Here is a 12,102-nt window from a genome sequence, read left to right as displayed (position 1 = left end):
CATTTAATATTAAAAGAACAAAAACAAAGAAATAAACTATCCTTAAGTTGAAAAGTTTGTGACCCTATCAGTTAACAATTAACAAAAAGTGACCTTTAGTAAAAGTTGCACTTGCAAGAACTTTTACAATTCCTGCATCTCCATCTTATTTTGTACGTGTGTCTTCTCCTCTGATTTGGCGCCCATCAATATATCCAAAAAGGCCAAGAAAACAGCCACCTGTCCGGCTTTCCTGGCTTGATCATTAAGTGGCTGCAATTTCTCTCCTACTAGTGATCTTTAGGTAGCATTTCAGCAAACTTGATTCCCCTGTCTCCCTGGAGTAAGTGGATTTTTTTGGTTTTCCTTCAGATATCTTCTTTCATTGATCTTAGTGTGAAGAAAACAATGACATTTCTTTTTTTGTTCTCCATCTTCCTCCGCAGTCTGTGCACAACATCCACTGCCTCCTCCAGCTTAGACTCAGATTCAGGAACGGTGTTTTAGAGTCTGTATGACTAAAGTCCTGATCAGTGGCAGATGCTGGTCTTTCAACAAGAGGAAGCTCAGTTTTGGCCGACATCATAAAAAGTGTGGGTTATAAATTCTACCCTCCGTTCCTTTTCAAGAAAATGATCTGTGACCCTGTCATAGATCATTTTGTTTAGTTTATAGTATTTATTCATTTCATTTTAAAAAACAAAACATTACATACAACAAAACAATACAAATAAAATAAAATGAAAGGAAACAGAGGAAGAAGAATATCATAAGAGACAGCCTTTTTACAAAAAAAAAGATTAATTTCAAACAATAAACCAAATAATAAAACAAAACTAAAAAAAATTCAACTCCTCAAACAGTGACTTATACAAATTAAACAATTTCATATTTCTTTAACAAATTTGCTTAGATTTTTTTAAAGGAATTAATTGATCCAATGCTTTTATAATCATTTTCCTGATTATTCTATAGTCTTTTACAGCAGCCAGTTTACTTTGTTATACCAGGACAGCTGAAAAGACCTGTTATTTCCCCACCTTTTGCACCAAAGTAATCTGAGGAGTTGATCAGCCCTGCTGTTTAACTCTTAAGTTTTTCTTTGTAAACAAGACTATAATGGCTTCACCAAAATCCAGTCCACAACATTCAAACTGCTATCATGTGCAGCTTGTTACTGGAGCGAGGCTAGAGTGGTGTGTCCGTCTGTGAGTGTTTTATGAAGGTGAAGGGGCTCAGCACCCCCGCTGGACAGAAGAAGTCAGAAAGAATGATAGAAATGTCTCCAAACACAAGCAGCTACAGAAATAACACCAGAAATAGAAGCTCGATTTGTTGACAGTCGTTTTTAACAAAGAAAATGCTGCTAAAAGGATCAATAAAGTCTCCGCTTCAACTCAGAACAGAAACGAAACTAAAAACGGCTCCCATGCACGTTTACACCAAAAAGATCACTGATTCGTTCATTTCGCTGTCAATCAAAAAGGGATTCAGCCTCCGACAGATCATCCAATCATCATGCAGACAGCCAGCGTCCGACCCAGCCCCCTGCCCCATAGACCCCCAGAGATGCTCAGCGTCCGGTGGGCGGGACAAAGCCAGCATTTATCCAATGACTCGTCTCGTTTGACTGCAGTCTTTGCATCACTAATGAGCTCTGACGCTCAGTGTCTGACTGTTTAAAGCACCATGAAGCTGAGGGAATTAGGAAATGAGGAAAGCTGCGTCGTTATCAGTGATAAGAATCTGATTCTGAACAAAAGTTGAGCACATTGTAGCGCATATTTAGTGAATGACATGTACACACAACAGTATATATTTTATCTTTTTTTTCTTTTTTTTTACATTTTAGGGGAAGCTGAGCTTCCCTTGCAGTCTAAGAGAAATCGCCTCTGGTCCTGATATCCTCAGCTTTCTCCTCCTTCAAGCAGTTTATACGAAGGCTCCATCCATTTCTGCATCTTTCCTGTTCTCTGAGCCTCGTTTTAAGGTCAGCGTTCTCCTTTCGTAGTTGTTCGCTTTGCTTTCCCAGCTCTTTCACCTTTGCCACACAGTCATGCAAACATACGTCATCCATAGACGAGACCATCTCGTTTCACAGCTGTTTATGCAGCCTACACTGAGGCCCTACGGCCCACGTAGGGTGTGGCCTTGAGACACATCCTCCGTGAGTGGAACTGACTGAGGATGAGTGAAAGATGACAGGGACAGGAAAGAAAACACGAGTAGATAGAAGTTAATACAGGAAACAAAAGACAGAATAACTGTAAAACACAAAAGACAACCCAACAAAAACACAGATCATGACAAATCCAATCAAAGCTTACTTGAATAGCTGACTGTTTTAAAATATTTGGGACATCTTGTAACTTGTATCACTGCCTATGTCTACTCCTCTCTATGTTTTGCAGCTCTCCATCACATCTTCAACATTTTCCCTCATCCCACCCCCTCCCTCTACAGCAGTCCTCCTATTTTCTCCCCTCCTTCTCCGGTTTCCTGTCTCCTCCCTCTCTGTCCCTCCTCCCCTCTTTGTCCAAGTGCCCAGCCCCTTTCATTTAGCCCAGTATGAAAAGGGGAGTCTCTTGCTGGCATCACCACAGCCTCACAGGAGCTTCACTCCCACACAGGCAGACCCACACACTCTGCCCCAGGCCTGGACACAGAGCCACAGCTTCTGAGTGACGTCTCGCTTTGTTTAAAACTTACTTCTCAACACTGACATGGAGTTTCAAAGTGCGTACAAAATCTTCCAGCCAAACCACCTCGGTGAGGAGAAGCAACAGATGCTGAACCTGAACAGGCGCCTGGAAACCTACCTGAGCCGGGTCAAACTTCTAGAGGAGGAGAACGAGCTGCTTGCAAATGAGATTAAAGCTCTGAGACACAACAACCAGGGGGCCTTGGCGCACAGGAGAGGCTTAGAGGACGAGCTGCAGCGGGCGAGGCTGGACGTGGACGCAGCCTGGAGGGAGAGGGTCCTCTCGGAGGTGGAAGTGGAGAAGATGGTCGAGGAGCTCCACGACTTGGAGCTGCAAAGGCAGAGGGAAGCTCAGGCCAAGGCGATCGCCACATCAAAGCTGGAGCAAAGCAGGAAGGAGCTGCAGGAGGAAGAGAGGGCACAGATGTGGCTCAGGGAGAAGGTCAATCAGCTGGAGCAGGAAATGACACTTCTCATTCAAACCCACGAGGAAGATGTGGCTCATCTGGAGGCCACGGCCATCCAATCCAGAGCCATGGTGCCTCCAGCTCAGGCTCACAGGACCAACCAGGCACCGGACCTCCTCAGAATGGGCCAGGAGTTTTCCCAGAGGGCAACCAGAGCGTGGCAGGAGGCTGCGGCGGCCTTTCAGGGCCAGTTAGCTCGGTTAGAGGAGTCGCTCGAGGAGGCCAGGAGCCGTTTGAATCACGTTCACCAGGAGAAGCACGAGAGCCAGTTGAAACTTCAAACCCTGGAGAAAGAGATGGCCTCAGCTCACGACGTCAGGCTGCATCTGGAGAGGACCGTGTCCCAACGCAGGGAGGAGCACTGCCAGGAGATCCAGCACCTCCAGGTGAGTCTGGGACCATTCAAGTTTTCCTTTTTAAATAATATTTACGCGTTAAAATCACATCTGCAGATTAAAATAAAAATGAACATTAACATTAAGGTAAGACATATTTTATACAGCATTAAGATTTGTGGCAGCCGAGCAGGTTATTGTTAAATAGGTCATAAACAGATATAACTTATAACAAAATACACTTTTTACAAGTCTGTCTTTTTATACAATTACTTAAAAAAGGTTTTGCAAAACATTTAGGTTTTCTGGTTATTGGTAGTTCTTTTAAATAGTTTTCTTCTTTTGAGGTTTCTGTAAAGCAGCAGGTTGGTAAACTGACAACAGTTTTCATGAGCTGGATGATTATGAAGCAACATTCCCACCTGAGATAATGAAGTAATGAACCCCAAAGTGATGTGACTTCTTCAAAAGCACCATTCTCAGACAATAAGTCAGGCAAAATGCAGTTTAGGCACATGCAGCGTTGAATTTCACAGTTTTACGATTTATTTATTTTAGAATTTTACAAGTCTTTCAAGGAAGAAAAGCAACTAACTTTACCCAGCATTGTTGAGCTCCTCTTTCAGGGAGCCTTACTTTCTTGGTTCATTTAAAATTCTGATGCAATGAATTGAACATTTGGGTATGAAAGCAAATGTTTGGTGTGTGTGTGTGTGTGTGTGTGTGTGTGTGTGGGGGGGGGGGGGGGTACATATTTTAGGACTGCAGTTGTCAGGATTAGTTCAGGGCCAATGTGAGGTCTGAGTGGTGAACCCCCAAAAGCTCAGAATTTTTTGGCAAACACGGATGGATCTTAAAATCCTACTGAGGCAGGCTGGAGTTGAAATGTTAGTTTTAGCTGTTTGTTTTTTTTACTCTGAATTATTTTGATCTTCAAATCACACCTTATATAAGGCAGTAAAACAAACTCAGCTTCTTTTCAAGGTAAACAGAAAAAAAAATCTCAGACTGATTTTACCTGCCTCCTCTTCCTGTTTGTGTAGGAGCACTTGGAGGATTTGGAGATGGAGAAGGAGAAGCTGGCTCAGCAAATTGCTCACCTCCTCCAGGAGAACCGCAGCCTGATGCAGCTGAAGATGTCCCTCGGCCAGGAAGTGACAACATACAGGTACACAGATCAGAAAGGTCTCAGGAAAGTGAGAAACAACATTTGCAAAAATAAATTTCCAACGTCAAGGTCAACGTTCTTTTTTGAAATAAAAGTTTAGGAACAAAATTGGTGACCAGATACCGTGAGCTTTTATTTACCTTTAGAAAGAAGTGAATGAATGAAAATAGTTAAAATATTAAATAACCCACCAACACAGATTACAGCCAGCTTTAAATTGTTAGATTATGTGACTCAAACTTTCTTGTTTTTTTTAGCAAATTCAATTGAGTGCTTTTTTTTTTAATACACATATCAGAATTACATTCAACTTATAACTGTTGAATAAACAGGTGTAAATAGGGCTCATCATTTAGCGTTGGGAACTGATTGATTTATTTATAAGTAAAAGCAATAAACTGAATATTTATTTAGTTAATATAAACATATAAAAAGTGGTTGGAAAGCATGCAAACAGGATAGTTTTGGAGTTGTGAGATTTGTGAAACCCTGTATTTTCACCCAACGCCCATTGTGGTTTCCACAGCAGGTTAAACACGTTGAAACGCTGCTGCTCAGAAACAAACACTTGTACATGAGCATGAGAAGCTGTTAAAAAAAAACTGTCCACAGCAAGAACAGCAGACTAGACTGGCTTCGTTGTAACATCAGCGCCTCGTGTCTTGGACAGAGTAACATATCCATTATACAGCTCTATAGCGGTGTGCCCCCACCCCGTCCTGGGAGTATTGACCCTCACCCTTTTCTGTGAGAAGCTGCCAATTTATGAGCTGTGGGAGTCTAGAGTAACAGCACAGGGGTGCAGGTGGGGAGAGGACGAGACTAGAGGACAAATCTCAGAATCATTTAGTAAAGCTGTTGCTATACTTCATTTTATTTTAACAACGCACTGTTTTCTTAATTTTGAATAAACTGGATCAATGCGGCTAATTGTGTGTGCTGGAATGGAGGCTGTGGTGGTCCACATGTGTGAATGGAAACAGTCCCATTAGTGCTGCATGGGCTGCTTGCAATATCTGCTGTCATGTGTGGTTCTGTGTGTGTGTATGTGTGTGTGTGTGAGGTTTGCGTGCTGCAGATGGCTCCTGAATAGATGGGGCTTTTCCTTCATTACCATAACAACAGACCTCTGTGTGCTGCTGCTGCTGGAGAGCAGCGCTCCTCTTCCCACCCACGGCTCTGAGTGCAGCATCATGCAACACCAAATGTTTAAAGGGATCCCCGATTAGGTGTAACATTAGACTTTATATGATAAACATATACTGTAACGGTAAAATAAAGACGGTAAAAATACTGTAGGATGTTCAGTTTTTATAATTTTTAAACTAAAAGTTTTAAAATATATTACACGGACGGGGCCATTTTATTTACAAGCAAAGCATTCTGGGTAAATGATGACATCAACTAGATCATCGGCACGAGGCTGCTAGCGAGCTATATCCACCCTGAAGGTTAATCTTGGACAATATCTGACGATCGACTCTTTTAAATGAAACCAGAGAGCGTTGACAGAGAGGAGAAGGTAGAAATGACTCAGCCTGTAACTGAAAATATAGATGGAGGACAACAGAGCTGCTTCATGGAAGAAGAACCTCAGCTTAGCCTGTTAGCTTTAGCGTTAGCCCCGATGCTATCACCATATTTATGTATTAGCTCAGTGCTACACATTCTCCTCTCATCACTGAGGTCCTCCATCCACATGACAGAGAGGGGAACGCAAAAATGACTCAGGCTGCAACTGAAAATATGGATGGAGGACCTCAGTTTAGCTTGTTTGTCGCGCTAGCGCCAAGCTAATACATATAAGGCAATATAGCGTGAGGGCTAACAGGCTAAGCTGAGGTTCTTCTTCCATGAAGCAGCTCTGTTGTCCTCCATCTATATTTTCAGTTACAGGCTGAGTCATTTCTACCTTCTCCTCTCTGTCAACGCTCTCTGGTTTCATTTAAAAGAGTCGATCATCAGATATTGTCCAAGATTAACCTTCAGGTTGATATAGCTCGCTAGCAGCCTCACACCGATGACCTAGTTGATGTCATCATTTACMCAGAATGCTTTGCGTGTAAATAAAATGGCGCCGTCCGTGTTAAAATATATTTTAAAAAAATTACAAAACTAAACAGCCTACAGTATTTTTACAGTCTTCATTTTACAGTTAAAATAAATGTTTGTCAAATAAATTTTAATGTTACAACTAATCGTGGATCCCTTTAAGTGTCACATTATCCTCTGTATATGCGTGTCGAATGCTGGGCAACTTTAGGATGTGATTTTTACCCCGTTGTTTGTTTCCACAGAGCTCTGCTGGACAGCGAAGGCCTCGGGGCAGACGTGTCACACAAGCCAAGAAATATTTCCATCAGAGGTAATCAAAAGAATAGGCATCATGTCTGTCGCTTTGCTCCCGCTGCGTTCATGTCACATGGATTGTCTGCTTTATGCCTATTCCTTCATGTACTATGATACTCCCTTTTTCTCGGAATATCATTTCACTTTGTCCAAGTAAAAGCTCCTGTGAGTGGGAGGCATGTTTGATAGGGTTTGTAATTGAATTTGTCTTACTGGAGACTGGTGGTCGGGTGGGGATTTGAGGAAGGGGGCTGAGGTAGGCACTTTGGGTCCTGTAATATAAGCCACCAAAGACCCCACTGGTTATTGAGTCATGCCTTTGCCTTCCCGTATCCTAGAGAGCAATGAAAGGAAATGACGATCAATATCTTCCATTAGTGTTCAAACTGACCTGAGAACATGCATTTTAATAATGCTTAGAAGATGCAGAGTCTCCTTATTTATGCCCCAACAGCAGTCTATGCAAAAATCAGATACCTTACAATAAAGAATATTTTTGTTGAATTTCTTAACCAATAAGATTTCTTTAATTTAATACTTATATGTTCATGTGTTACATGTACAAGTCATTATTAGTACAGTAGATTAGTTCATTGTTTATTCATGAATTCTCTTTTCCACAGATGCAGTTTTGGGACCTCATGGGGTTAAAAAGAATTACCAGACCCAGCTGTCTGCTGGCTTTAAGACCACTTTCCCCTCATCTGTCCTCGGCACAACCAGATCCACAGGAACTGCCGCACAAATCAGGAGTACAAAACCTGCTACTTTAAACGAAACTCCGAAGTTTTCAAGCAAACCCGCAAAGACAGATACAAAAAAGTCAGCAACATTAGAAAGCTGTTATCCAAAAAGTGTTGAATTTGAAGCTGCTGAAAACTTGAAATCACAGAAGGTGTATGAGAAAGGCACAGATGCTAAGCCTTTATCGCCTTCTATTGAGCAAGGGACACCCCTTGATAGTTTGGAGGTAAATAACGTTGTTGTTGAACCTGCTGAGGAACAAATAGTGACAGAGTCAGTCGTCAGTCAGAAGGTTGAGTCTGGCCTCAGAAATGAGCCGCCTTTAGAAGACGAAGCCAGCCTCTGTCACGTTGCAACACCAAGCTTCGCATTGTGCAGCTTTCAAGAGGGAGAAGAGCTCAGCCGTGTCTCAGATGAACCGGAACAAGTGGCCTTTCAGGGGGAAAGTGAAAAAGATGTGCTACAGCCACAGACTCAAGACAGTGTCTCCATGAAGACGCAGCATGCTGACAAAGAGGCAGACCACGTGCAAGAGGAAACATCAGAATCAGAAACTGAAGCCATGCTCGAACCAACCACTGAATCCAGACCAAGCAGTCCAGAATCTGAATCTGAATCTATAGAAACTGTGTTTAACCTAGAGACAGATCCTAGTATAGATAAAAACATTTCAAATGATCCTTCGGTTATGATTAAACAAGAATTGCGCAGTGTTACGGTAGGAACATATGGGCAGGAAGTTGAAGATAAGTTGTACCCAGACGGAGAAGAGATGGATACGTGGGATAGCGTCATAGAGAGGAAGGTCAATGTAACGACAGTTGATGAAATGAAAAACGAAGGAAAAAAACAGCATGCTGAGCCAGAGGAAGACATATCAGCAAAAGAACCGGAGGAAGAGAAGAACGGAGCTTTTCAGATTGACAATAAGGCCTCTTCTGTGATGCTACCACAAGTAGATGAGGGACAAGACACGTCGGACCAAGAAGATGCTTCCTCTCCTGACAAAGAAGAGGAAAACGATGAAGAGGATTCTCAGAATGTGTGTGTGTCATGGAGGACAGAGCTGGAGAGTGACAGCTACGCTCAGGAAAACACTCTTGCTGACACTCGTCCCTTGATACGATACAAAAGCGATGACACAGATGCTAACACTCAGGCGTCACACATTGATGAGAGCGAGTCCAGTGAGGGTGAGCAGGAAAAAAAGATGGACGAGGCAGGAATGGGGACGTGGAGTGACAGCAAGTCAAAGACATTTGGTACTATGGAAGATCTGTGTGAGGAAGTGGAAGAAGAAACACTAGACGAGGACTATAATTTGGGATACACTCATGTTGAAGACAGAGACGTCAGCCAACATATAGGAGGTGAGCATGTTACAGCGGTGACTGACAGAGAAAATGCAGAAGAGATAGTGAAAAATGTCAGTGAGGAACATTTGGAAAAAGAAACCGAAGAGCTAACAGGAGCTGATGTACACACTGATGTAGACAATGACAAAGAGTTGGCAACAGAAAAGCTCATGGCAAATTTGTCGACAGACAGATATGGTGTTCATTTTGCTGAACAGCAGTTCAGAGAAGAAATCCTACAAATGGATGACAAGTGTGTGGAGGAGGTGGATGAGCAAGCAGAGCATGAAAAAGCAAAAGCAGACGACTTGACTTCCTGTGAGCCTGGAATTAGTGAAAACCATAAACACATAATATCAACTCTAGATCAAGCTTTAGAAAACCAAATGTTTAGTGATCCGTACACAGCGATGTATCCATCAAACATTACAGCTGAGGAGGAAGTCCAACAAACCATGGACAAACCAGAGGGAGAAGATGAGGTTGAACACAATATACACACGATTCATGATGCTGACCCAACAGAGGATCAACCTATCATTACAGATTTCATCAACAAATCTAAACTGGAACATGTGGAGGACACAAAGAACACAGAGGATCCAAACCCCGTGGTACAAGTGGAAGCGGATCAGAAAAACCTGCACGATATACCTGATGCCCCAGAGACCCTACCTGAAGAGACACCCAAAGATGATCAGGAACATGTGAATGAGGAAGATGAGCACTTTCACAAGTTTGCTCCAGAAACAGCTAAATGTGATGTCTTGGATAACCAAATGTTTAGTGATCCATATGCAGCAATGTTTCAGTCAAACACTACAGCTGAAGAGGACGTTCAACATAAAGATCAACAGACCACAGATAAACCAGAGGAAGAGGGTGAACACAATATACACACGGTACATGATATTGATGCAACAGAGGATCATTCTGGCTTTACAGATTCCATCAACAAACCTGACATGGAAGATAAGGACACAACAATCCTAGGGGATCCAAACCCTGTGGTACTGGAGGATGCAGATCAGAAAAACCTGCATAATATACCTGCTGCCCAAGAGGTCCTACCTGAAGAGACACCCAAAGATGGTCAAGAACATGTGATTGAGGATAGTGAGGACTTTTACAAGTTCCCTGCAGAAACAGTTGAATGTGAAGTTTTGGAAAACCAAATGTTTAGTGATCCATACACAACAATGTATTCATCAAGCCTTACAGCTGAAGAGGAAGTCCAACACAACAATCAACAAACCACGGATAAACCAGAGGAAGAGGGTGAACACAATAAACACACGGTACATGATACTGATGCAACGGAAGATCATTCTTCCTTTACAGATTTCATCAACAGACCTGAAATGGAAGATAAGGAGGACTCAAAGAACCCAGATGATTCAAACCATGTGGTACTGGAGGATACAGATCAGAAAAACTTGCATGATATACCTGCTGCCCAAGAGATCCCAGAGGCCCTACCTGAAGAAACACCCAAAGATAGTCAAGAACATGTGAATGAGGATGGTGAGGACTTTTACAAGTTTCCCACAGAAACAGCTGAATGTGAAGTTTTAGAAAACCAAGACCAAAACAAACAAGATCAAAGAAATGAAAACATGCCAGATTTAGCTGCTGATGATGTTGTAATACATCAAGAAGAACTTGTCAAAGGTTCCTCTGACAGTGTTCCCAGTCAAAAGGATATCTTCATAATGAAAGATGTAACAGACAGCAGCCTCCATAACCTCTTCACTTCAGATGTGAAGAAAGATTTCTGGGTGTCCTCGTTGGAGAGCGGAGCCACTTATAAACCAGATGATGCCTGTAACAAAGCGGCTGAAAGAACTAATCAGAATCAAGACTTCACTGACAACCAGATTTGGGGGAATTTGGAAAACCCAAACGTGGTTAATGGAAACTCCAAGTCAGATGTTGACTCATCTAAAGCCATGGATGCCATGAAAGAGCAGGAACAAATACACGTGGAAGTGAAGAAAGTGTTGGTCCATTCTGAGGAATCTGAAGTCGAGGCTGAGTCATGGTCATCTGGAGAAGAACCGGTCTAATTACAGTGAGGAGTTAGTGTTATGTATGATGTGTTCACATTAAAACCAAAGTCATGCCTTGGTGCATTCTTTAGTGATCTCCAATGTGCCAACTTTTGCGACACTAATTTAGTGATTTTTTTTTCCTATTAAGCTGATAAATTTAACAGTTTTATTGTTCAAACCTTTCAGTACTTTGGTGTGCATGTTGTAGCAGATGGTTGTGCTTATTTGCATGAGGGAAAAGCATGGAGAAAGAACAAAGAAAATGATTTGAAAGTCAAAGCAGTTATTGATGAGTGGCTAATCTGATTTTGTTGGTTAATAGAAATCAATATGACCAGGAAGGTAGGAGTCCTTGTAGAGCTGCTGTTTCACTCTGACTGTTTTACTTTATTTGGTAAAGATTCATTTGTATTTGCATGTTTTACATATGTAGATTGAATGGTTGGTTCTCTGTTACCCCAACAAATTCTATTATCTATGGAACATACACAGTAGGAAATAAAGTATAGACTCATGATATGCTGTGTCTTCTTTGAAATTTTTTGTCTTGTTTGCCTGTGGTATGCATTCATGCAGTTCATTCTATTAGTTTTACAAACAGATGCCAACAAAATTGTTTTAGTGAAGATAAATTGACCTGTTGATTGAGTTTTTACTGAATGAATAATTCAGTAAATCAGACCCAAAATGCAGAATTTAATTTTTTTTGCTAAATATGAGTAAGCATGCAAAATTGATACAGAAAACCAGCAAAAGACTATTTTTTTTACTTTTTCAAACGATTTTAAACACCATTATAGTTACAGAAAGAACAAAATAAAGTGTATTTTGTAAGTGAAAATTATGTGTCCAATTGTTGAACATAAAATTGTGTACAAACATGTTTACGGTATAAAACGATAGGTTTTCAAGGGGACTGCTATACAAAAAAATGTTTTGGGGAAGTTATATAT

General features: G+C 41.6%; 1 protein-coding gene across 1 annotated transcript; it reads left to right on the top strand.

The window, feature by feature from the left end:
* The first annotated feature begins 2,574 nt into the window (after positions 1-2,574).
* On the top strand, positions 2,575-11,666 carry nes (nestin). The gene is made up of 4 exons (XM_014024561.1): positions 2,575-3,533; positions 4,526-4,650; positions 6,948-7,015; positions 7,623-11,666. Exons 1-4 carry the CDS (start codon positions 2,703-2,705, stop codon positions 11,162-11,164), a joined length of 4,566 nt encoding a protein of 1,521 aa, XP_013880015.1. The 5' UTR covers positions 2,575-2,702; the 3' UTR covers positions 11,165-11,666.
* The last annotated feature ends 436 nt before the right edge of the window (positions 11,667-12,102 follow it).

The sequence above is a fragment of the Austrofundulus limnaeus genome, unplaced genomic scaffold (genome assembly GCF_001266775.1).
Source record: "Austrofundulus limnaeus strain Quisiro unplaced genomic scaffold, Austrofundulus_limnaeus-1.0 Scaffold427, whole genome shotgun sequence".
Lineage (NCBI taxonomy): Eukaryota > Metazoa > Chordata > Actinopteri > Cyprinodontiformes > Rivulidae > Austrofundulus > Austrofundulus limnaeus.
Note: the sequence above shows the minus strand (reverse complement) of the source record. Positions and strands in the feature narration are given on the sequence as shown.